The 27,138-nt window shown below is 45.0% G+C and overlaps 2 protein-coding genes across 3 annotated transcripts in view; both read right to left on the reverse strand.

The window, feature by feature from the left end:
• Window positions 1–8,794, reverse strand: part of FYCO1 (FYVE and coiled-coil domain containing 1) — a 92,691-nt gene extending 83,897 nt beyond the window's left edge. The window contains exon 1 of the mRNA XM_029242011.1: window positions 8,775–8,794. The gene's annotated coding sequence lies outside the window, so the exon portion shown is untranslated. The remainder of the gene's footprint in view (window positions 1–8,774) is intronic.
• Window positions 1,141–26,346, reverse strand: XCR1 (X-C motif chemokine receptor 1). Of its 2 annotated transcripts, none has more exons than XM_029242020.1 (2): window positions 26,149–26,346; window positions 1,141–5,816 (listed from the first exon to the last, which is right to left on the reverse strand). In XM_029242020.1, exon 2 carries the CDS (start codon window positions 5,797–5,799, stop codon window positions 4,798–4,800), a length of 1,002 nt encoding a protein of 333 aa, XP_029097853.1. In that variant the 5' UTR covers window positions 5,800–5,816; window positions 26,149–26,346; the 3' UTR covers window positions 1,141–4,797. The 2 variants fall into 2 exon arrangements, with proteins under 2 accessions (XP_029097853.1, XP_029097852.1); XM_029242019.1 differs by lacking the exon at window positions 26,149–26,346 and adding an exon at window positions 8,775–8,905.
• Window positions 26,347–27,138: the final 792 nt, after the last annotated feature.

Raw genomic sequence — 27,138 nt, forward strand, 5'->3', positions numbered from 1 at the left:
TTGAGAGTGGAGCTTTGTGGTCTCACTCCCCTCAACGTGGCCCTCCCATAGCCTTTGCACAGGGCCCGGAACAGGCCCTCTACAAAAGTGGCCAGGGACCTGCTGGAGGTCTACATATCCCTCCCTCACCCCCACCCTCGTCTCTAATCCCTGCAACCATCCAATTCCACGTGCCATCTGTTGCCCATGTCTTCTCTCTAACTGTGGGTGATGCTCAAAGCTGATTTTCTTTTTTCTTTTAGTAAGTTTTTTTAAAATTTATTTATTTATCTGGTTGTGCCAGATCCTAGTTGCGGCAGGTGGGCTCCTTAGTTGCGGCTCAAGGGCTCCTTAGTTGCGGCATGTAAACTCCTAGTTGCGGCATGCGTGTGGGATCCACTTCCCTGGCCAGGGATTGAAGCCGGTCCCCCTGCTCTGGGAGCGTGGAATCTTAACCAGTGTGCCACCAGGGAAGTTCCCAAGGCTGATTTTCTGAACTGATAAAGTCAAGGAGCCAGGCCACCCTTGTCATCCTTTGGTCCTTCTAGCCACACTCTTTTGTGGAGGGGATAGGGGTGTGGGATGCGGGGGGATTGCAACAACCCTACACCTAAAATCTGGGCTGACCCCAAGGTGGAGAGGGGAGCTCTGTACTCGGAATAAATTGGTGAGGATTTAGGATAACTTTCTTTCCCTTACCAAAATCCCCTGCAAACCTGCCAAATATATCCTACCAAGTTTTCAGGATGCCTGAAATTCCCAGCAGGAAGTGGTATCATTCCTTCTGGCTGGAGGGTTGATCTTTGGAAGGTACTTGTTCAGGCACCATGGGTCATGAGACAGAAAAAACCTTGGACTTGAAGGCAGAAAACATAGGTGCCAGACCACGGGAGAGATAGGGACAGAAAGCTGAGGCTAGGAGCTCTCAAGACAGACTTGGCCTCCTGGACAATTTCACCTAAGGCCTGAATGGAGCCAATTTCCTACCATCCTGACCCACACAGGGCTTGTTTGACACTTTATCTCCAGTCCTCCTTCTGTATCACTCCTTTCACCCAAGATCTTAACCCAGATCCTTCATAAGCAGAGAACTTTTGAGAATCCTAAATAATGATCTTGGGTAGAAATGAGGGGAACATAACCAGTCTGAGGTAAGTCAGTACATGCTAATCTTTTATTTGCATATATGATACAGTGATGCTTTCTGTTTTTATGAGATGATTTTAAGAATAATTCTTATTTGTCCCGTCACAGGCAGGTTTCACAAATGAAAGCCGCGAGTTCAACAAACCAGGCACTGTCCGGGCTGGTGGGCCCAGGAGAAGAGTTCATGGGAAGCCCATTGGGGTGGTGCCTGGTGTTGACCGGAAGACATAAGCAAGTGTGAGAAGAAGAAACAGAAGTAGAAAAGAGTCAAAAAGATGGTCTCCTATCCACTTACTCAACCAACCACAAACGTTGCTGGGCACTGAGGGAGGCTCTAGACATGCAACATGGGGTTTGTGCCCTCAAGGAACTTCCACTCTGGCTTCGGTCATCTGAGGTCTGGGGCTGCCCCAGGCTTGCAGGCATGTTCCTATTTAGAGATCAGCAAGGTTTCTCTCTTGCTGATTTTGTCTGAGAGTGTGGAGGTGGAAATGCTGTGAAGAGGATCTTCCCTCAGAGTTGCTGTGGATTTTTTATGCTCCAGGAGTGGTAGGAGGTCTGCAGCACTCGGTCCAGGGCACCATTTTTTGACTGGAGTAGGAGGGATAGGCCCACAATGGTCCAGTTGAGGTTGAGCAGTGGTTTCAGTGGGTGGGGGGAGGGGAAAGCAGGAGGTTGTGGTCCATGAAGAGTGTGGTCAACAAATGTGGGGTGTGGTCACTGGGGTGCAGCTTGTGGGTTGCTTCCTTCAGCAGTCCTGCCCAGGTTCCCTTTCTGGTAGGATGGATGCCCCTCCATCTTCCCATTCATACCTCTCCTTCTCTGTGCCTCTTCCCTTGGATTCCCAAGGAGCTAGATTAGGAGAAGACTCTGGATTAAAAAGATTACCCTGGGAGCTAGTCTACTAGGGATGCCAAAACATCACTAGAAATGCAAAGAGACAAATGTGATTGAACTGATGAAGTGCTCCCAGGGATACAGCTATATGTGCTGAAAAGAATACTTAAGTATCTTGGGATGTAAAGGAATGGGATGGGGCGAGAAGACGGTGGAGTGAGGGCATGCATGCTCTGTAGTGATACAAGCTCCCCAAACCTGCCTTCTAAGAAGAGTGGGCTCAAAACCTGCTTTGGTTTGGCGAAGTGGGTGTGTCAGTGGAGTCCTCAGCTCTTCCGATCCCTGGGCTCAGCCCGCCCTCTGAACAAAAGTTGAATAAAATTGTAATAATATCAATTTGAAGGAGTGCAGAATGATTAGCCTGACCAGAAGCTCATAGGCTTAGCTCTGACCCCATAACTGTCTTTCCTTTTGCTGTTCCTTTCTTCTGTGGTGAGTGATGGCCCCACCAACTGGCTATAAGTCCACGGGAGTTTTATCCCTTCAAGGGTGCACTACCCAGCCCTCTCCAACAGGTGCTACAGGCCTAATTCTTAAAACTAGACCCTCACTCTTCCCCAGTCAGCTCAAACCCCTTCAAGGCTGGCTGCCCAGGGGCAAATAGATCATTGATCAATTGCAGCTGGAAGTGAAGGGGAAAATGCTTTACAAGCTCTCTAGGCTCCAGGTGAGGGCTATATTAGTAGCTACTTTATTCAACAAGCATGTATTGAGTGCCTGCTGAGTGCAAAGTCCTGCTCAAGGGACTGTGGAAGACTCTGGAATTCCCATTTTCAAGGAGTTGCAGCCAAATGTTCCTAACTGGGGTGCATGTCAGAATCACATGGGGAGCTTTTTCCAAAGGCCCCTCTCCAGAGCTGAATCAGGTTCACAGATTGAGACCAGGTCTGTGGGGTATGGGGAAGCTCAGAGGGTGGTTTTTATCTATGTCCTTGGATGTGAAGCTCTGGGACAGTGTAAGAGACAGGCATGTGTACCACTAACTAAAAAGCAAGGGCAAGTTTACCCAATGCCACAGAGAGAGATAAGCAACGTGCTCTGAGAGTGGAGACTAGCAAAGAAAGGTTAATATTTATAAAGCAGCAGCCTGGGCAAACAAGGTAGAATATGTCACATGAGCATGGCTCTTACAAAGAGCATAAATTGTAAGAATAATGACAGCTATCATTCTTTTCTCCCACTCAGTACACAGTGATAGAACACCAGGGTCCACTGCTTGGCAGGGTGCAAGACCAGGTTCCTGCCCTCTGGCAGTCTGCAGTGTGATGGGGCAGGGAGATAGGACACCCATGGGTGTAACTACGACATGCTGGAGAGTGCCAAATACTATTTTAGACAGAACAAGCGGCATGCTGTGGCAACCCAGAGAGTGCTCTTCTGATTTACAGGTTGTGGACACCTCCCTGAAGGAGCTGGCATTTCAGCTGGGGCTTGTAGGTTAGGGAGTAGAAGGCCCAGCATGACAAAGGCCCAGAGGAGACTGGGAAAAGGGTATCTGGGAGAGGACCCGTGGCCTTTTGTGGCTGGATCCCAGGCTGCTTGGGGGGTGGGGGCTTACGTTGGAATAAAATTAGAAAGAATGGAAATGTTAGTTGGCACCAGATTGAAGGGGCCTTTATTTACATGCAAATAAAGCCTACAGTGTTTGGGCTTTATTTGCCATGTAACGTGGAGCCACTGAGGGTTTTGAAGCACCCTGATGTCAATGCAGAGGACGCTTGGTGGGGAAAGAGATGAGCAGCAGGAAGGTGCAGAGGAAGTGAGGCGGTTTGGGGACGAAGCCACCGGCATGTGAGAGACACTGGGAAGGTAACATCAACAGGACTTGGCGGTGGGAGTGGGAGTGGAGGGGAAGGAAATGCAGGGCTCAAAGATAACTTGGTTTTGGGGGGAAGCTGGGACCATCAACCAGGAGGGGGAGAACATTTTAGGTGGAACATGATGAATCGGAAATGTCAGCTCAATACCCAGCTGGAGAGGAGGCGATGCTGGGGGAATCTTCAACTCTGGATGCCTTCATCAAGGTGGGTGTTTGGTTATCTGGGCTTCAGAGCTGGAGTGTTGGCACCTGGAGGGTAGCGTCTGCATCTCATTCATTTTTACATCCTCCAAATAAATGCCGGCAGAAGATGGCACTCATCGCGTTCCTTCTCAAGAGTATAGACTAAATACGCAAGTGCCGGTTCACGTGCTAGCAACTGGAACTGTGATACAGAGCACGTCTCGAGTCCAGCTGTGGGTTTTTAGAGTCCAGATTTCCTTCTGACTGTGCTTATTTGAGGATGTGATTACTTCTGTTCTGCAGACAGCCCCATCCAGAGCCAACCCCCTCCAAGATCAGCTGGGACAGCCCTACCGTCAGGGAGGGGAGAGACCGTCTTGCCAGCAGCCTACATCTGCACAGTTGAATTTCAGACCCTCATAAAGTCTTGAGGGATGCTCCTTTCAGGGCATGCTTTCCTATTTTAGAGCCTTCTGAACTAAGCAAGGATAAGAAATCCATGTCTGAATGAAAGAATAAATGCTAAAAGATTTTCTCAAAATCTAAGAAACGTTTTTCTGGATGGCAATATAAAATTTCCAGATGGGGAAATTTTCCGCAGAAGAGGGGGCATATAGGACCCCTTGACGTAATGTACTTCTTTCACCCCCGTCGCTGCAGTGGTAGCGTGTCCCAGAGCTGTGCCTTCTATGCTCCTTCCTGCCCTGCTTCTCCTTCAGCTCCACCTCCTCCGGCTCCTCTGTCTACCGCCACCTGCTCCACCAAACTCCCTCTCAATAAAAGGAGATGCCCTCATAGGTGAAGGCACCTGGGGGGTGAGGTGACAGGGGAAGGCCAGGTGCCTGTTGCCGGCAGAGCAAGAAGTGCCGGAGCAGACTTTTGAGGTGTCTGCGGAACTTGACCCCGACAAAGACGTAGAGCACCGGGTTGAAGCAGCAGTGGGAGAAGGCAACGTTGCGGCAGATGAGCAGGGCATAATCCAGCTGCTGGCTGACCTCGCAGCTCTGAATGACGCCAAGTTTCAACAGTGTCTGCAGAAACAGGATCAGGTTGTAGGGAGCCCAGCTGAGGAAGTATGCCGCCACAATGGTGAAGATGAGCCTAACTGTCCGGTGGCGCCGTTTGGACCGCGAGCGGAACAGGGTCCTGAGAATCTCCACGTAGCAGAACAGGATAATCCCCAAGGAGAGAAGGAAGATGATGTTGTGCTGGTAGACTGAGGCTAGGAACCACTCGAGCTCTGAATAATCACAGCCCGAAGGGAACACCTTGTGGAAGATGGCATCGGGGATGGAGGACAGGATGCTGGCTGCCCACACAGCTATGGTCACCAGCACGCGGCGCTGGAGGGTGTGGACACGCAGGGATGAGATGGGACTCACCACGGACAGGTAGCGATGGATGGTCATGATGGTCAGGAAGGAGATGCTGCTGTAGAGGCTGATGGAGAAGATCATGTTGAGGAGCTTGCAAAAGAAGTCTCCCAACAACCAGCCCCAGTGGTACCCCAAGATCCACACGGGCAACAAGCAGGAGAACACCAGGTCTGAGAGACACAAGTTGAGGATGAAGACATTGGTGAGGGACTCCAGGCTCTCATACTTCACCAGGACCCACAACACCAGGCTGTTGCCCACCATGCTGAGGAAGAACACCAGGCAGTACAGGATGGTGGTGCTGAAGGTGGCAAAGACAAAGGTCTTCTTCTCACACAGAAAGCTCTGAGGATCATACTCAAAATGGGTGGTGGTCTCCGGGATGTCTGAGGGCTCCATCTAGACGCTGAGAGCATCTAAAGTGATACAGACATGGAGTTCAAAGCCATGTGGTTAGGCTAGAGAGCAATAGGACCCATGATACAAAAAAGTGTGGTCCATGGTCCAGCTACTGGGCGGCGAACTATTTATAAGGAAATTAGGAACTTTTGCCAAAATGTGAAGTCACTAAGCATGCTGTTTAGTTTGGTTAGCATTTTTTCTTAGCAAGACTTTCTTAAAGGAAGTGACACATTAACTCACAATATGTCATCAGCCCCTTCCCTTCTTGAAGACTGTCATTTGAGTAACACTAAGCTAGACCAGTGTCCCAGTAGGTGTAGGAGAAAGACAGTGGAACTGGATTCAAAGACCTGAGATCAAAGGTGGGGCCCAATATCACGTTCCTGGGCAAGCTTTTTAACCTTTCTGAACCTCGGGTCCTCATCTACAAAACAGCACTAATGATCCCAGGGTCATTCCTTCATTTATTCAACAAATATCTACTAAGAATTTACTATGCCCACCTGCCTTTCCTTCTCCACCGCAACGAGAAGCCCGCGCACCGCAACGAAGAGTAGCCCCCGCACGCCACAACTAGAGAAAGCCTGCGTGCGGCAGCGAAGACCCAATGCAGCCAAAAATAAAATATAAATAAATAAATTTAAAAAAAAAAGAAATAGTGAGACTAGAAGGCCAAGGAGACAAAAGAGAAGTGATTGAAGAGCTGGAAATTTCACTGAGAGAGGGGCAAATGAAGCTGCAGGGCCTCAGAGAAGGATGGGAGACTTGGATGAAGCAGCTGCCTGAAACAGATAAGAGAACTCTCATCACCCACTATGTGTCAGGCACTGTGCTAACACATTATACTCAACTGCTCCCTTAATCCTGCAACGCCCTCTCTTAAGACGTGACCATTTCCATTTTATAGAAGAGGAGACAGGTTCAGACTGGTAAAATGACCTTCTCAATGTTATAAAGCCAGGAAGCAGCAAGGAGGGCCAAGACTGGAACCCAGGCTTTATGACCTTGTATTCTGAGGAGGAGAACTGGAGAAATAATTTCCCACTTCCTGGTTTGGGACAGGAGGAAAAATAGCAGTGAGGGTGCAGTCTCAAAATGTATCCTATTTTAGGTAGTTAAATCAACTTGTGTCTCTAAACACAAAAGTGAAGATAGTTGAAAATATTAATATGGCTGTTTTGTTTTGTATTCTTTTGATATCTAGAGAGGGATACATATGCTTTTGCATGTTTCCTGTCCACTTCTGTTTCTTATTTTTAGTGTTTATGGATTTTATTCATTTTTCTACTTAGGATAACACTGTTTTTCTTATGGATTTTTAAGAGCACTTTACTTAGTCTCGTCAACTCATTCTGCTTCTGACTATGTCTTACGGTCTTACTTTTTTGGCATTTAGAAATTGGGTACTTACATTTTAAAGAAGAGCTTATCTGACTCAATACAACAGCCCTTAATGACCAATGACATATGTCAGGTGCTACGATAGATGCTGGATTATATAGTATGAACATAATAGACTCTACCTACAAGAAGCTTACAGTTTAGAATGAAATGAGAAATGATACAAATATCTGGGATTTCCTGGAGATATTTTGGAACAGGGGGTTTGTAAGCACCCTTCATATCGTACAAAGCCAAAGCTGGTTGTCTGAAAAAAATTTTTTTAAAGGTACTAAAACTCTAGCTAGACTGAGAACAAAAAGAGAGAGAACACGAACTGTCAATAGCAGGTATGAAAGAGTGCTTATTGCTACAGATCTTACAGACTTTAAAAGAATAACAGAGAAATATTATGATCAGTTATAACAAATTCAACAACAAACGAAATGGACAGATTTCCTTAAAAATTCAACCTACCAGAACTGACATGAAATGATATGACATAGTCCTACCTTTATTATAGTAATTTAGTTAACTCTAAAAAACTGTCCCAGATGATTTTTCTAGTGCCTTCTGTCAAACATTTAAGAAAGAAATAACACTGATCTTAGGCAAACTACCTGAAATACAGGATGGAATAATTCCCAAATTGTTTTATGAGGCCAGCATAGCCCTGATACCAAACCAGAGAAAAATATTACAACAACAGAAAACTATAGACCAATATCCCTCATGAAGACAGACATAAAAATCCTTAACCAAATATTAGCAAATCAAATCCAGCAATATATTTTAAAAGGTTAATACGTCATGACCAAGTGTTTATCTCAGAAATATGAAGTTGGTTTAATATTTGAAAATCAATCAATTTAAGTGACCATATTAAGACAAAAACTATATGATCCTTTTTGATAAATGCAGAAGAGCATCTGACAAAACTCAACACTCATTCATGATATAAACACTCAGCAAACTAGAAATAAAAGGGATATCAGGTACCTACAAAAAACATTCCAGTGTTTTGTTGGTTATTGATTCATTCACTCAAAATTTCAGAGGAGCTGCCAGTCAGGGCCTGGTAGGCCTTGGGCACAGAAAGAAGAATGGTGCCAAACCCCAAAGCTCTCCGAGTTACATCCTAGGGGTTTGGTTCCCTTTGCCTGTCATTGCTCTCCCACCCCATCTCTGAAGCCCACTTCAATTCTAACAGAGTAACTTTAGCTTTCTGGTCCACATTATAATTTGGATTGAGAAATACAGCTCTCAATTACCCAAACACTAATAATAACAATGCCTTACATAGAGACTTATAACCAAACACCTCCACTTTCTTTAGCACGAGGAAAAGCAAAGCATTATATATGATAGTTGTACTCAAAGCACGGTCCACAGACCTGCTTTTTAGCAATACAGGTTTTTGGGAATCCTCAGATCCAGGGAATCAGAGCCTCTGGAGGGAGGGCTCAGGAATCTGCATTATTTACCTGCTCTCCAGGTGGTTCTGATACCTACCCGGGAGTTTAAGAACTCCTGCTGTAGGCTATTAGAAGTAGAGGAAAACATATGTTTGAAATGTTTGTAAAGGAACTCACCTATATCTGCACCTCTTTACACGCTTCTTGAGGCAGAAATGGTGCTTCTTTGTTTCATATTTTGCGCAAAGAAACCGAAACACCCACCCTGCCCAGTAGGCTAGAGGAAGGTGGGGGAAGGCTAATGTGCAGAGTCTCAGAGGGAGACAGAGGGAGAGACAGGGAGTTTTCCTAACCCCCCTCTTCCCACCACTAGGCGTCCTGGCTTGATCTGCTCCCAACCCCCCACTCCACCCAAGACCTCATGTAGAACCTGGCTACGTCACTCGTCACTTGGAAAAGAGCTGGTCACCCAGCCTGTCTCCACAGGAAGGTGGGGTCCACAGCTTAGGGGTCATCTAAGCCCCTGGGTTCCACCAAGGATAGATGCAGGTAATTTTGGAGTTGGAAGGGATCATAAAAGATAATGTATTTTTTTAAGTGGTATTTTAATCTTATCAAAAATCATACTTGATTAATGTACCAGTAATGCTTTATTATTTTAAATTGAAATAATTCATGTAATAAAAAAAGAAAAAATGTAGCATTTTAAATTGTATAATTCAGTAGTTTGGGGCATATTCACAATGTTGTACACCACCATTACTATCCAGTTCAGAACATTTCCATCACCCCGAAAGAAATTCATGCTTGTTTGTCAGCAGAAAATCCTACTCCCTACCTCGCTCCATCTCTTGGCAACCACTAATCTACTTTCTGTCTCTATGGTTTTGCCTATTCCGGACATTTCATGTAAGTGGAATCATATGTGACCTTTTGTGTCTGGCTACTTTCACTTAGCATAATATTTTGAGGGTTCATCCATGTTGTAGCATGTATCAGTACTTCATTCCTTTTTATGGCTGAATAATATTCCACTGCATGGATAAGCCACATTTCAACCAGTCATCAATTGAATGACATTTGGGTTGTTTCTACTTTTTGGCTATGATGAAAAATGCTGCTCTGAACATTCACTTGTAAATTTCTGTATGGATATATATTTTCAATGCTCTTGGGTATTTACCTAGGAGTGGAATTGCTGGATTGTTTGGTAACCCCATGTTTAGCTTTTTGAGGAACTTCCAAATCATTTTCCACAGAGCTGTGCCATTTTATTTTCCCACCAGTAATGTATGAAGGCTCCAATTCTGTTGATCTTCTCTGCAAAAATGGGATCGTATCATGTACACTGATTTATCCTTTTTCCATTAAACAAAATGGCATGAAAGTCTTTCCAAGTCTTCTTCTTTATAACAGCTGGAAAGTGTTCCACTGCATTATGGCATCAGGATTTACCTATTTTCCTGTCAATGGACATCCAGTTTGCTTTCAATTTTTAAAATTATCACAATGCTGCAGGGATTAAAGGTATATCTAATACATACACCTTTAATGTACTGGTGTTGAATTACTGTAGGATGGACTTCTAGAAGTGGTGCCTTTCTGGGTCATAGGGAATGTGCATTTTACATTTTGGTAAGTACTGCCAAAATACTTACCATTTAGAACCTCTAAAATGGTTGTATTTATCTACATTTCCAAAATAGTGTATACCTGGTCAAAAATCAGGTGTTACTAACTTTAAAAATTTTGTTCATTCTGAAAGGATACTTGTAGTATCATGTCGTTTTGATTAAAATATTGTTATTTGGAGTTAGGAATTTTCTCTACAGGTTTATTGTCCAATTGTGTGTGTGTGTAACTGTTCCTTGCTGAGGGAGATAATTATTGCAAGGACTCATATAGCAAGTGTTTAACAAATGTTTGTTCCCTAAATATGAAGACACAATTTGAAACTAACATTTTCACATTTCCTCACATTTGGTTTCATTGTGAAAAAAAGTTCATGCTCTCGCCTTAAACAGAAAGTTCTAAAACACTGGTCAGGCTGGACAAAGATGGAATTGAGTTCCAGCCTCATACAGACTCGACATACAGAAGGGGAAGTTCAGTTCGGGGTAAAGCACAATGTGGATAGGGGCCTGGTTATCACATTCAGGGTCTGGGCCCATCTGTGGGCAAGTGGGATCCCGGGCAGAGACCAGCATCAAGAGGTCTTTGGCATCAGCATCACAGTGGGGCTCTTGGCGGGAATTAATTGCTGTTAATAGGGGAACCACTGACTCTAGATCCCCAGGGTCTCATGATCTAATTGGACCAAGTCCAGCAAGATGGATGGTTCTGTTTGAGCCTCAGCCCCATGCACATGAGAACAGGCACAGGCATGGGCAAATGAAAGGTCTTGCAGCTTTGGGAGCCCTTGGAGACAGCATCCTGGCTTCACTGGGAAGTACATTCACAGGGCACGGGAGGGAGGAGGCTGACAGCATCCAGAAGGCCCATCCACCTCTCTGTGGGAACATCTAGCCCCTGGCTGGAGTGGCCCTAGTGGGAGAGACTAGAGCTAGTGTTTGATCTGGGCAGAGGTATGCTGGAGCTGGCTCATACCAGCTTGTGTGCGTTTCATTTTTAGGAATTTTACGAGTTGGTTGCTGTTGCATTAGTAGCATGAAATCAACCATGGTGGAAGTATTGACACCTTGGAATCTGGCAATCACTGCAAATCAGGGCTTTTCCCTCTGGAGAGCTGGTTGTTAAGATTTACCAGCACACCACTGGATAGAAGGTTAGCATTTTCTCAGAATTGCTCCAAAGATAAAGTCCCAAATTCCTATCCTTGCTGGTGTAGTGGTATCATTCAGGATTCCAGAAAGGGACAGGTGGCCCTCTCAAGAGGGTGACTGAGGACAATGCAGGGAAAGGACTTTTACAAAGGTGTGGGCAGGGTGTAGGGAATGCAAGCAGCGATGGTGAAGTACCCCCGGGCCAGCAAGAGTGGGCAGCTGCCACTGAGCCCAGGGCTAAATGCACAGGAGCAAGAGCCACTGAAGGACCTGGTGAGACGGGCCCTACAAGAAGGTTGCTGGACACTGGATGTGGATTTTGGCAGAGGAAGTATTCACTTCCACCACTTGCCCAACAGAGAGAGAGCCAGAAGAATAAATATGCCAACCTCTTTCTCTTCCCACCCCCCTCCACCCAAACTCCTGCTGGTGCCTTCTACTGGCACCAGCAGGGAGGCCAGGGAGACTGTTGATGCAGCCCATACAGGGGAGCCTCAGAAGCAGAGGCGGGTGAGGAAAGTGGAAGGCAGACCTGGAGGGATGGAAGTAAGGCATCCAGTTCAGAGACTTAAGTGGTCCGTCCCCATCCAGCTCATTCGATGCACGCTTCCCTTGCCCACTGCACTCGGTGGCCACACACGCTGCTTCCTCCCTCCCCCGCTAGTTCATTACCCCTCCTCCTTGGCTTAAGCTTCACCCTCCTGTTGCCTGTGTTCTTTTACACCTTGTCATTCTTCAAAGCAATTCTCTGCTAATGCTTATTATGCTTATCATTTTTATCCAATAATGATTCATTTAACAATTAAAATACCAGCAGCCAACATCTACTGGCACTTCCCACACGCCAGGCACTGTGTAACTGTTAGGCTGTATTCGAGAGGGCAGGCACCATGTCTCTGTCTTGCTCATTGCTCTCTCTCTCCAGTGCCCGGGACAGAGCCTGGAACACACTAGGAGCTTGACAAACATGTGGAGTAAAACTCCTCACAATGACCCTAACAAGTGTTTCCCAGCTCGTCTGTAGTATGGGAGATTACATATGGCTGTAAATGTTTTACTGCTCCTTCCACTGAGAGGCAAAGTCTAACTCCATTCTCCTTGAATGTTGCTGCTCTTGGTAACGTACTTGACTGATAGAACGTGGTGAAAGTGAGATTCTGGGACTTCAGCTGGGTCCCTAACATTCTCATTGATAGCCTTGAACCACCATTTATGAAGTCCAACTCCATGAGGCCACCGTGCTGGTGAGGCCACATGTGGAGCGGCTGACAGTTCTGGCTGAGCTCAGCTCTCCAGCCTTCTCCGTTGGGGCTAGACCTGGGAGGGAAGCTGCCTTGGAGCAGCCCTCCATCTCCTAGCTCAGTGGCATCGAGGGACCGTCACTGATGCCACACGAAAAAGGATTACCCAGCTGAGTGCTGCTCAGGCTCTGAGTCACAATTTATGAGATATAATAAAATGGCTCTTATTTTAGACCTCTATATTTGAGAGTGCTTAATTACACATCAATAGTCAGAACTTATAACACTGGTTAGGGGGAAATCCCTATGCTGATTTTTCTATCCCACCTTTACCCATGCCACGTTCTACGTGCCCCTTGACGACTGTCATCACCCAGAGTCTTGTTGACTCTCCAGCAAGTCACCTTTGATGTGGCTTTAACAGAGGTGCCCACTCAAGGTAGCTTCCATTTGAACATGGCTGGGAAATCCCCCAAGGGCAGGCCTGGCTGCTCTGTAGGCAGCAAAAGGAGCTGAGTGGTTCTGGGTCAACTGCCAAATCGTCACATGGCCCCTTCAACCTTTTGTGACAGTGAAATCACCGACTCCCGGGGAGAGGCCCTTTCCTTGGAGGCCTGCTCTGCCCACCCGACCACGCACAGGCCTGGTTGGGGAAATCAGGCGCTGGCCAGGGCTGCCCCGGCTTCCACTGCTGCCCCGCTCCCCGCTGGTCCCGTCCCAGGCAGAGCAAACACTGCTGGCATCACCAGGACTTGTCTGTGAGGAGCTTCCGAGGGCCACACGGGTTGCAGCTAGAGGACTAATCCCTGGGGGTGTGCTCTGAAGGTGTGCAGGGTTCTGAATGGAGCCTTTTGGACGTTTCTGGCAGCACCGCAGGCTAAAGAGACGCCTGAGAGGCTTGAGGCCTCTTGACCTTCTCCAGGGCCTCCGGAAGGGGCCGCGTGCGGATGCCCCTGGGGCTTTGCCAGCCCATCCTGAGCAGCAAGGTCTCCCTCTTCTCACTCCCACCGGTGCTCCTCAAGCACACTTGGGTGGGTGGGTGGGCGTCATGACAGCATTCCTGGCAGAGGCAGCAAGAGTTTGGAGAAGAGCGAGTACAGGATGTGTTCGTGAGGCAGTGAGACAGGTGCATCAGGGCCATACCTCACAAAGCCTCGGACGCTCGTGGATGCCCTTGGCACAGCCATCATTTCTGCACTATGTGGGGCTCGTGGAAAATACAGATTCCCAGGCCCTGCCCAGACCTATAGAAACAAGCTCTTCAGGTGAGGCTTGGGCCTCTGCATTTGTGACAAGTGTCCGGGGGGTTCCGAAGGAAGCCAGACAGTGTAGAGATTAATACCACGGGCTCCAGAGTTAGGCTGCAGGGGTGCAAACGTGGACTCCAGGATTCAGTGCCCATGGAATTTTGGCACCTCAGTTTCCCCATGTGAATTGCAGATAATTGCAGCATCAACCTCACGGACTTGTTATGAGGATTAGACAAAGTGAATGAGCTAGGTACTTAGGACAACGCCCAGTGAGCGCTCAATAACTGTGAGCTCCAGCTACCCAGACGATGGCAGTAGATGCAATGCAGGAAGCTGTACCTTCAGTACAGGGTCAGATCTCAATAAATGTTTGTTGAATGGAGGACAAGAGCAAAACACATTCAGCCATACCACTGGCACAACCATGCCATGAACATTTATTTTTATAGCAAGCTCTGGCATTATTCTAGGTGCTGGTGGTTCAAAAAGGAATAAATCATTCCCTGCCCTTAAGATGCTCACAGGCTCACAGATGTGGAAATGGGTGGTTAGGATACAGTGTGTTAAGTGTGATGTGAGGGACAGGCTCTGGGCATACCAGCCTTGGAGAGGCAAGGAAGGCTTCCTAGAGGAGGTGATGTCAAAGGGAGATCTGAAGGATGAGTAGGAGTTATGCAGGGAAAGGGGGCTGAATGCCAGGTGTGGGGGAACATTTATGCAGTAGGGCACATTCTGAGCCTCCCAATGACTCGAAGTGAGAGAGACGTGTGGTGGAAGAAGCAGACCGCTAGGGTTTGAGGCTGGAAAGATGAGCAGCATCAGCTGGTTGGGTTGAGTTGGGTTGCCCAGTGCCTTCAGGTCTGACTAGCTCATCTCACGCACTGCACGTCCTTATCATGAAGATTGCCTCGTGTGTCACTGAATAACGGTCCCCTGGATTAGTCAGTTAGCACCCTGCTTCAGTGTCCAGAGCATGAAAAGTCACAGAGGTCCAAATCCCTGCCCAAGTCACTCTCAAGTGGAGGAGTGTCAAATAATTTGGAGTCCATGTTTCAAAATCACCACATGGAGATTCAGGGAAAAGTTCCTGAAGGAGAGGACATGGGCCAAGTCTTGAAAGGTGAGTAGGACTGAACAGGGAGAGAAGAGGAGGAAGGATGTGCCATTCGGGGACCAGCAAATGTAAACATCAGGAGATAGGAGGTCTTGAGGCTGGGTCAAAGGACTCAACTTAGGCTCGAGACGAGATGTGTGCCGAGAGGGGTGCTGGGAAATGAGCAGGAGAGGGAGGCAAAGGCCCTTGGGTGCTCAGCTCAGGAGTCTGAAATTCATCCTGAATGGAGAACTAGTAAAGGGTTTTAAGCAGAGGAATAAGGTGATCCGTGGATTCACTAGGATGCTCTTGGCTGTAAGTGACAAAGTACAGGACTGAAGAGGCTTAAGTGGTCGAAGCTGTTCATTTTCCATAGGAAGGTAATGCTAGGGTTGGTGCAGCAACTTGGCAATGTCATCAAGAACCACGGCCCCTTCTACCTCTTGTACTAGCCTCAGCGCCTCTGTAGTTTCATTCCTCACAACTACAGGATGGCTGCTATGGCACCAAGCATCATGGCTTTGTAAAGCATCCAAATCAGGAAATAAGGAGGCATATGTCTAAACAAGCAGCTTTCATTGGGGGCAATTTTGTGATGTCTGGGGGGCATTTTTGCTTCTCACAGCTTGAAGGAGGTACTGACATCTAGCAGGTAGAGGCCAGGGATGCTGACAAACAGGACAAACTCCCATGACAGAAAATTACCAAAATGGCAATAATACCGAGGTTGAGAAACGATGGTCTAAACAGATTGGGTGCCCTTAGCTTATACACGGAGGTGAAGTTGTGTCACTGCACGTTTGGAGCTAAGAGCCCAGAGATTCAGTTTCATGGCTTAGCTGCTAAGGGACACTAGACACTGCCAGATATGTCAATGTATTATAAAGTTACAACCATATGAAGTTCTAGATAGACTGAAATGTAAGAAGTGAAACCAAAAAAGGGGGAAAACAGAAATAGTTATCAGATGGATGGGGAACGACTTCATAAACATATATTTACATATATTGCATATAAACATAAATACAATATGTCTATGGTTTTCAGCACATGTCATTTGAGAAGGGCATTATTATCTGTCAGACAGTGAATTGGTTTGCAGGATATAGCTTGCTTTCTTCTTGATACATCTTTAGTTCCTGGAATTTCTATTCTATTGTAGTCAGTGTAGTGTCTTTTTTCCTTTCGGTTTTCTGAAGCAGAATTAGTTGGATTGACCTTGTTGTGATGGGGCAGTGATGGTGGGAAGTGGGGAAGAAGCTGACTTAGAAGGCAGGGGTTGCCAACATACAAGAAATTCAGCTTGTCTACAGTCAACTCAGACCCTTAAATGTCACTGGTATTTCTGCTGGAGGTTTCTGGTTTGGCCTAATTCTTTTAGAGATGCAATGCTGATTTGGTACTTTTTTTTCCCTTCCTAATCAGCTTCCTTTTCCTGTTTTTTCTTACCATGGTCTCTGCCATTAGCCTTGTTTTTTGAAAATGAGAATTTGAGCTCTGCTGGTTAGGTGTGGGTATAAGTATGCCATGGGTGTGTGTGTGTGTACATGCGTGTGTGTGGTTGTGTGTTCCTGTGTGTGTATGTATAGATTTCCATGTCAACACAAGTTGGCTGGCAAAATTCTGGACTCCTTCAATGATAAAGATGGGTCTCCTTCTAACCCACCCTCACTATGAAATCAACACCTGAAAAGAATATAATAAAAATAGTAAACCAACTTACTGTACCCAAAAATCTTCAACAAGTGAGTTACTGGAAAATAAACAGCACACTTTTCAATAATCCAAGGATCAAACAAGACACAAGGGGAATTAAAAAAAACACATTGAATGGCATAAAAGTGAAAATACAACATCAAACTTTGTGGGACACAGTTAAAGCAGCACTGAGAGGGAAATTTTTAGCACTAAATGCTTACATTAGAAAAGAGAAAATGTCCCACATAAATAATCTAAGCACCTATCTTAAGAACCTAGAAAAAGAAGCAAAATAAACTCAAAGTAAGTAGAAGGAAAGAAAAAATAAAGAGAAGAATTGATAAAATTGCAAACATAAACCCAAGAGAAATGAAACAAAAAAAGTTTGTTCTTTGAAAAGATCAATAAAAGTGATATGCCTCTAGAAAGACTAACGAGGGCTTCCCTGGTGGCGCGGTGGTTGAGAGTCCGCCTGCCGATGCAGGGGACACGGGTTCGTGCCCCGGTCTGGGAGGATCCCACATGCCGCGGAGCAGCTGGGCCCGTGGGCCATGGCCACTGGGCCTGCGCGTCCGGAGCCTGTGCTCCGTAACGGGAGAGGCCACAACAGTGAGAGGCCCGCGTACAGCAAAAAAAAAAAAAAAAAAAAAAAAAAAAGAAAGACTAACGAGAAAAGAGAAAGACACAAATTACTAATATCAGGAAGGAAACAGTGGATATTGCTACAGATTCTGCAGACATCAAAGATAATAACCAAGGACTTCCCTGGCCGTCCAGTGGTTAAGACCCCGCACTCCCAATGCAGGGGGCCCAGGCTCAATCTCTGGTCAGGGAACTAGATCCCGCATGTCGCAACTAAAAGATCCCACATGCTGCAACTAAAAGATCCTGCATGCCACAACTAGACCTGGCGCAGCCAAATAAATAAATAAAAATATTTTTAAAAAAGATAATAATCAAATAGTATGAACATCTATATAACTTAGATGAAGTAGACTAATTCCTCAAAAAACACAGGTTACCACAACTCACCCAATATGAAATAACTAAATAAATAAACTCACCCAATATGAAAGGGCTCACCCAATAAGCCCTTCAAGGAAACTGAAGTCATAATTTAAAACTCCTGAGAAAGAAATTTCCAGGCCCAGATAATTTGACTGGATGATTCTTTTAAATGTTTAAAGAAGAATTAACACCCATTCTACATAACCCTTTCCAGAAAATAGAAGAAGAGAGAATACTTCACACCTCACTTTGTGAGACCAGTATTAATTACCCTGGTACCAAAACCAGATAAAGATGGTACCAAAAAGTACATATAATAACTACAGACGAATATCCTTCACAAATACAAATGAAAAAACTCTTTAATAAATATTAGCAAATAGAATATGGGGTTTATTCCAGAGATGCAAGGCTGGTTCAATACTTAATCAGTGAAATCCACTGTATTAAAAGGCTAAAGAAGAAAAACCACATGATCATATCAACTGATACAGAAAAATCATTTGACAAAATTCAACAACTATTGGGACTTCGCTGGTGGGGCAGTGGTTAAGAAGCTGCCTGCCAATGCAGGGGACACAGATTCAATCCCTGGTCTGGGAAGATCCCACGTGCCGTAGAGCAACTAAGTCCGTGCGCCACAACTACTGAGCCTGCACTCTAGAGCCCGTAAGGCACAACTACTGAGCCCGCGTGCCACAACTACCAAAGCCCACGTGCCTAGAGCCCGTGCTCCGCAACAAGAGAAGCCACTGCAATGAGAAGCCCGCGCACCGCAATGAAGAGTAGCCCCCGCTCGCCGCAACTAGAGAAAGCCCACATGCGGTCAAAAATAAATAAATAAATAAATTTATTTAAAAAAAATTCAGCAACTCTTTATGATAAAACTCTCAGAAAAAACTAAGGATGGGGGGGGAACTTCCTCAATTTGATAAAAAATACTTATTAAAAACCACCAGTTGGTCTTCCCTGGTGGCGCAGTGGTTGAGAGTCCGCCTGCCGATGCAGGGGACACGGGTTTGTGCCCCGGTCTGGGAAGATCTCACATGCCGCGGAGCGGCTGGGCCCGTAAGCCATGGCCACTGAGCCTGTGCATCCGGAGCCTGTGCTCCGCAACGGGAGAGGCCACAACAGTGAGAGGCCCGCGTACCGCAAAAAACAAAAAAACACACCAGCTGACAAAATACTAATGTTGAAAGAGAATGTTTTCCCATAAGATTGGGAGCAAGGCAAGGGTGTCTATATTAACCGCTCTTGTTCAATATAGTACCGGAAGCCTCGGGCAGCACAGTAAGCAAAAGGAAATAAAAGGCATACAGGTTGGAAAGGGATAAATAAAACTGTCCCTGTTTGCAGATAGCATAATGGTCTACCCAGAAAATGCCAAATATCCAAAAACAAAACAAAACTGAAACAATTCCTAGGATAATAAGTGAGTTTAGCAAAGTTGCAAGATATAAGATCAACATATAAAAATCAATTGTATTTCTATATATTAGCAATAAACACATGGAAAGCAAAATTTAAAGTACAATATTATTTACAATCTCTCTCTCCAAAAAGAAATACCTGCGCATAAATCATCAAAATGTACAAAACATGTACTCTGAAAATTATAAAATGCTGATGAAATAAAAAAGATCTAAATAAACGGAGAGATATTCATGGGTTGGAAGATTCATCATAGTAAAAATGTCAATTCTCCCTCAAATGATATATGGTTATAATGAAATTTTTAGCAAAATCCTCCAAGATTTTTTGTAGGCAGAGACAGGCTTATTCTAAAATTTATATAAAAACAAAGGATTTAGAATAAATAAAACATTTTGAAAAAGAAGAAAGGAATGGGAGTAATCCCTCTGTTCTATTTCAGGACTTATTACGCAGCTATAGTAATTAAGACCGTAGTATGGGCAGAGGGGTGGACACCAAGATTAATGGAAGGGAATGGAAAGCCCAGAAATAGCCCCACACCAGTAAGGCCATCTGATTTTTGACAAAGGTGCAAAAGCAATTCACTGGAGGAAGGATAGCTGACTTTTCAACAAATGGTGCTGGAGCAATTGGATATTCATAGGCCAAAAAATAACTAAGTAAATAAAAAGAACCTCAACTTAAATTTTGGATTTTATATAAAAATTAACTCAAAATGCATCACGGATATAAATGTACATATAAAATTATAAAAACTTTTAGAAGAAAACATAGGAGAAAATCTTGGGGACCTAAAGCTTAGTGTCAAGTTCTTAGACATAACACCAAAGGCATAAACAAAAGAGAGAGATATATTAGACTTCATCAAAATGAAAAAGCTTTGCTCTGCAAATGATCCTGTTAAGATAAGCTACAGACTGAGAGATAGCATTTGCAAGCTGCATATCAGGCAAAGTACCCATGTCTAGAATATATACAGAATCCTCAAAAGTCAGCAGTAAAAAAACCAAACAATTCAGTTAAAAATGGGTAAAGAACTTGGAGAGACATTTCACTGAAGAGAATATACAGATTGTAAATAGGCACATGAAAAGATATTCAACATCATTAGCCATGAGGGAAATACAAATTAAGACTATGATGAGATATTACCACATACCTATTAGAAAAGCTAAAATAAAAACCAGGGGCCATGCCAAAATCCGGCAAGGATGTAGAGAAATGATCTCTCATACACTGCTGTAGGAAATGTGAAATGGCACAGCCACTCTGGAAAAGAGTATGACAGTCTCTTAAAAAACTGAACACACACCATATGATCCAGCAATCACACTCTTGGGCATTTACCCTGGGAAATGAAAACTTATGTTCTCACAAAAACCAATACATGATTGTTTACAGAAGATTAATTCTTCATAGCCCCAAACTGGAAACAACCAAAATGTCCCATAATGGGTGAATGGCTAAATTCCATACCATGGGATACTACTTAGTAATAAAAAGGAGCAAGCTTTTGGTATATGCAATGATCTGCATAGATCTCAGGGGTTTTATGATTAGTTTAAAAAATGCAATCTCAAAAGGTCACATGCTGAGCAATTCCACTTACATAACATTCTTGAAATGACAAAATCATAGAGATAGAAAGCAGATCAGTGGTTGCCAGGGGTTAGGAATGGTGGGGGCAGGTGTGACTATAAAAGGGTAGCAGGAGGGACATCTTTGTGATGACAGAATCGTTCTGTATCTTGATTGGGGTGGTGGTTACAGGAATCTACATATGTGATAAAATGGAACAGGACTGTACACACACATTGTACCAGTGTCTAACTCCCGTTTTTGATACTGTACTATAGTTATGGAAGATGTAACCACTGGAGGAAAATGAGTGAATCAGGTGGGATTTCTCTATACTATTTTTATAATTTCTTGCTAATCTATAATTATTTCAAAGTTAAACAAAAAAGCTATAATCCTGCTATTTCTAGCTCAAAAAGCTTCAACAATTACCCACTGCCCATGGCAGTGGTTTTACAAATTTAGTGTAGGTAAGTATCACTAATGTTGTATTAAACATGCAAATTCTGATACAGTAGGTAAGGGGGTGGGGCGGGGGTCAGCACATCTAACGAGCTCAGCAGTTGATTAGGCTGCAAGAGGGGTCTTCAGGTCACACTTTGAGAAACTCAGACTCTGGCTCTGCTCTTGAGCTCTTAGTTTACAGTTAACACTCTCCTCTACAACAAAAATATATGTTCACCGGATCCAGGACGGGGTAAGGCAGGCAAGGAGCCAAGGGTGTGATATTTAAGGAGGCACTCTCACTCTCGGGTCCATGGAAGTGCAGAGTTAGCACTTCCTGAACCTTAGAGTGAGTGCCTCCTTAAATTTTGCATCTTAGATTGCCTCCACCTGCTCCTGGCCCTGTTCTTCACATAAAGACTTGGATTTAAAGGTTCTTAGCAGCTTTATTCATTATACCCCCAAACTGGAAACAACCAACTGTCAACCAACTAGTGAAGGGACCAGTAAATTGTGATATAGTCATACAATGAAATGCTAGTCAGCAATAAAAAGGAACAAACTACTAATCCATGCAACAAAATAGATGAACCTCACAAATGTTATGCTGAGTAACACAAAAGAGTACATATTCTGAACAAAACTTTGGAAAATCTGCGGAAGACAAATCTAATTTACACCAACAGAAAGAAAATAAGTAGTTGCCAGGGTGGGTGATTATCTGGGAAGGTGGGTGATTATCTGGGAAGGTGGGTGATTACCTGGAAAGGCGGGTTACAAGGGAACTTTTGGGGGTATCAGGAATGTTTCATATCTTGATTGGTTGTGGTTACACTGGTGTATACTCGTGGAAACACCCATTTAACATGGGTGCATTTTATTGTATGTGAATGACACTTCAATGAAGCTGATTAAATATACAAAACAAAAACAAACAAAATCCCCAGCTCTCTCACAAACATCTGAACCCTGCGCTTTGGCGGAAAGGCCATCTCTTACTGATGGGCTCCGGGTACAACACAGTCGAGTAGGAAGAGCTGTGGTGAGGGGTCAGGACACCTTGATTCTCATCCTAGTTCTAGTAATAACTGGCTGGATGACCCCACGGGTCAGTCACTAAGCCATCTGAGTCTCATCTGCTGTGAGTACTTCCCAGGGCTGGTGGGAGCAATAGATACACGAAGTCACCTGGTGAAAAGCTACACATCTGTCAGAAATTTTTACCTGTTCTTGGATGGAAACTGCCCTTTGCACAGCCCTTTGAATTCAAGTCTGGAATGGCTCTAGGAATATGAGGAGATTTCAATAGCATATGCAAATTAAAGCTGCCAGACATCATTTTTTGCCCATGTATTTGGCAAATATTAGAGAGTCATAATACCAAGGGCTGATGAGAATGAGGGAAGTGAGAACCCTGGAGGCAAGGCTGGTGGGAGTATGGACTGGTATAGCATTTGAGGGACAACCTGGAAGAAGGTAAGGCTGAAAATACCTCTGATCTAGCAGTTCCACTCTTGGGCTCCTCATCCAGAGAAACTCTGCATAGGCCATAAGGAGACAGATGGAAAGATGCTCACTCCAACATTGTTTTTGACGGCAAAGATCGGGGACAATCTAAGTGTCTGTCACTAGGAAATGGATACATAAATGCCAGAACATTCACACACAGTAAGACAAAGCAGTAATCAGAAATACATTTACTACAGCTGCACAGTTGTAGCTCAAAAACATCATATTGGGGCTTCCCTGGTGGCGCAGTGGTTGGGAGTCTGCCTGCTAATGCAGGGGACACGGGTTCGAGCCCTGGTCTGGGAGGATCCCGCATGCCGCGGAGCAACCGGGCCCGTGAGCCACAACTAATGAGCCTGTGCGTCTGGAGTCTGTGCTCCTCAACGGGAGGGGCCGAGACGGTGAGAGGCCCGCGTACCGTGATGTGGCCCCCGCTTGCCACAACTAGAGAAAGCCCTCGCACAGAAACGAAGACGCAACACAGCAAAAATAAATTAATTAATTAATAAAAACAAAAACATCATATTGAATAAAAAAGTATTCTGAATGATATTTATGGCATAATGTCATTTATGTAAACCAATCTCACCTTGCAGAATTGAATGGATTAGACGGAATATTGGTCACTGACTGCCACTTAGTAGTGGCTCAACAGATGGTAGCCATTATTTTGAAAAAAAAAAAAAGTAGGAGATCATTGAATTCATCAGCATCAAAGTTAAAAGAATAGAACTGTGAATCCTGGTAAGTTCCATATTTCCCTGGGAAGGAGGTAAAACAAGGGGCTGGACCTCCATGTTCCAGAATGTCCCCACTAGGTCAGGAAGCTGGCCTTGGCAGTTTCAGTTTGAAGATGCTAGAGAAATATGTTGTTGGCCACTGCCCCCTGTTGAAACAATATTGTCACTTCCGAGGAGAGAATTCTCAGACTTGCCATGTAATAGCATGTGAACTTCAACTCACTGGGGAAAAGGCAGACTGCTGTTTCAGCACTCACAGAAAATGCTTCCCCTCTAAAGGAATCCCTCTAATCATTATAGCTAATACAATACAGCTACTTTCTTATGTCTATTATTAGCATTTGAATATGTTATTTTGAAAAAAAGAATCAATCCTCATAACAAACACAACTCAACACAGTGCACACACAAGAGGCAGGTACTATTGTATTGATGCGAGAACAGAGGCACAAGGAGGTAAGTAATTTGCCCGAAGTCACACAGTCAGGAAGCAGTGAAGCTGGCTCCAAGGTCTGTATTCTTAAGCAGCTCTGCAGGTCTGACTCTTGAATGCCTCTGGTTCCTTTGGTCTGATCATGACAATTGTTCTGCACCCTGTATTTTGTCCAAATACTTTTTCCCCATCTAAAACATCTTCAAGTCTATGCTCCATCCCTTATAGGTCCCTCCCTTTCACAGTAAAATTCCTTGAAAGTATAGTCTACACTCACTTTCTTCCCGGAAGCAAAGGACTCTGCCATCAATTCTCACTCCCAAATTCCTCAGGAGTCTGGCCTTGACCTGCTTCTCTGATTTGTATGTGCTCCCTCCAAACACCCTCACTATACATATAATGCTGATATTATACATGATTACTGAATCAAGGAAATGGATGTGATAGTTCACAATCCAAAGACATTTTGCTCATTCCAATCTTTTGGTCTTCCATGTATTTCCCTATTTTCTCCACCAGGGGGAAGTCTTCTCTTAAGGCCTGATTCCTCCTCCCTCTTCACAGGTCAGGTACACAACTCTAGCTATTGAGCACTGGAAATGCGGCAGGTCCCAACTGAGATGTGCTTAAGTACAAATTACACACTAGATATTGAAGATTTAGTACAAAAGAGAGAATGTAAAATATCTTATTAATAAATGTAATAAATTGATTAATGTTGAAATGATATTCTAGATAGATTAAAGACACTCTTGAAATTAATTTTACCTATTTCTTTTTAGATTTTTAAAAATATGTTTACTAAACAATTTAAAATTGCACGTGTGGCTTACTTCATATTTCTATTGGACAGTATAAGTTTAGAGGCTCCCTCCTAATGGCAAACTCTAAGGGTGGTCTGCAGAACCCTTGGTCTGCAAGGAACCCAGTTAGAAAACCATTCACTTGACCACTCATGAAGAAACTGAGGCCCACAAGGGCCAACAACTTTTCCAAGGTGATCCAAGTGATGGGATCTTGAGTTTAGATTAGAATGCAGGTGTCCTATACCCTTTTTTAAAAATCTCTCCTATTATGGAGGTCCTTGAATGCCACAAGAGGACATAGGCACAAGACTATGTCCTGTGGGTCTTTAAGGTCCTTTATCAAGAAATGTCACCACCTCAGGTCTCTCACTGTTTGCTTCCACAGGTCTCCTGCACAGCCCAGGGGCCACTCCCTCTTGCATCCTCTGCCAACCCCGTGAGCATTTTTCTGCTCTCTGCTAGGAAGCCCAGCCCTGCTTTAGGGCTCTATCTGGCTGCTTCCTCCCTGGCACTGACAGCCTGGATAGAGACCCTGGAGACAAGCAGTGACTACAGAGCCCTTCTCACCCTTTTGTCTTCAACTATCCTCTAGACTTGTCCAATTCCAGTCCCACCCAGGGGGCCATCGTAGCTCTTGCTGGAATAAGTCCAACTCAGCCGGAAGGATGAGCAAATAGAGCCAGCTAGACTGATCACCTGCTGACCCTGTGTCCATCACCCTCTGTCACTACAGACAGCTCACGTTGCCCACAGGCCCTCCTTGCAGAGTCGGGACCGTGATCACATGGCTGATGCGTCACATGGAAACTGAAAGCACCCCTCAGTGGGGTGACTTCTCTAAAGTGGACACATGAATCAGAGGCGGGGAAGCTGGGAGGCAAGGCCAGACCCTGAGTCGCAGGCAGGGATCTTAAGTGCAAGCCCTAACACCACAAATCTTCCCCACCACACCCCCGCAGAACTACAGCATTATGGGTCAGCTGTAGTTTGTTTTGAGTTTGGCTTGAGGCCAGAACATGTGTGTGAGCCTGCACAGGTGTGGGTCTGCCCGGGTGGGAAGAAGTCCCTGTTTCTGGCTTGTGTCTCTTCCTCATGAGAGCCACACACGAGTGGGAGCAAAGGGTCTTAGCCCCCCTCCCTACCCTGGATTCCTGGTCAAGGACCCCTGTGAGTCTAGGCCCTGAGTGTGGCCACGGGTGCCTGGATAGTCGCTGCACCATGGCTGCAACCTCATCTCTGCCTCTTCTGAACCCAAATTAGAGAACTGATGAATCATGGGACTGCAAAGAGAACCCGTGTGGTGCGGATCAGCAGTCACAAGATGAGGGCTGTCTTCCCAGTTCTGCTACAACTCTAGCTGTGCAATTTTGGGCTAGTCACTGTATGTGTCTGAGGCTCAGGTTCTCACTTGTATAATGGGTGTATTAATTATCTATCACTCTTTTAAAAATTCCTTCAAAACCTAGTGGCTTAAACAATAAGTATTTATTATCTCACACAGTGTCTGTGGGTCGGATATTTGAGAACAACTCACCTGGGTGGTTTTGGCTCATGGTCTTTCATGGGAAGAGGTCAAGATGTCCACTGGAGCTGCAGTCATCCGAAGGCTTGACTGGGGCTGGAGGACCTACATCCAAGACAGCTTTGTTCATATGGCTGCCGGCAGGAGGCCTCGGTTCCTTGCCACATGAGTCTCTCCATGGGGCTGCTTGAGTGTCCTCCTGACATGGTAGCTGGCCTCCCCTAGAATGAGCGATCGAGGAGAGCAAGACAGAAGCCACAGTATCTTTTATGATCTTTATATCTTAACCTCTGAAGTCAAGCACTGTTATTTCTGCACTATCTCACTTGTTATCCAAGTCAACCCTAATCAGGGATGTGAACACCAGAAGGTACAAGCCACTGGGGGCCATCATGAAGGCTGGCTACCACCTTAGAAGTAATTAGTACCATTACTAACATCTGCTCTGCCCATCTCACAGAGCCAGCAGGAGGTTTTGTCTGCATACCCACTGCAGCAAAAACCATTAACCAGAGGATGCACCTGGTAAGAGTCAAGACAGCAGCTGCTAAAAAGAGCTGTACAAAGGGTTGCTGGAGACTGGACTCTGAGACCATCACAGGAAGCTCTGGGACAAGTAAAAGGAGGACCAACATAGGAACGTGGTAGCTCAGAGGCCTCCAGTCCTCTTTGCTGTCCCCATATGAAGGTACAATGTGGAGACAATTAGGAAAGTGCCTGACAATGTGCCCATTACATATGGTGCTCAGCCATAAGTGTTCTAAGGAAACCAGGTGGGTCATAGTCTTAGGAATTCCAGGAGGAGGTGCTGGGCCACGGTGAAGGTTGAATTGTGCCCTGGCCCTTTAGTTCTGACATTTAAATTAGTTAGTTTACTTTTCACAAACTCCAAAGAGCTGCATAAACGTGAAAGTCCATCGTTATTACCTCCTGGTAAGATGCCCACAGATCACGCTTCCAAAGAATCTCTCCACTGATTCCTTAACTAGCCAAAAAGAGGAA

Source organism: Monodon monoceros, unplaced genomic scaffold, assembly GCF_005190385.1.
Source record: "Monodon monoceros isolate NGI ecotype Baffin Bay Population unplaced genomic scaffold, NGI_Narwhal_1 Super_Scaffold_3, whole genome shotgun sequence".
NCBI classification, from domain to species: Eukaryota; Metazoa; Chordata; class Mammalia; order Artiodactyla; family Monodontidae; genus Monodon; species Monodon monoceros.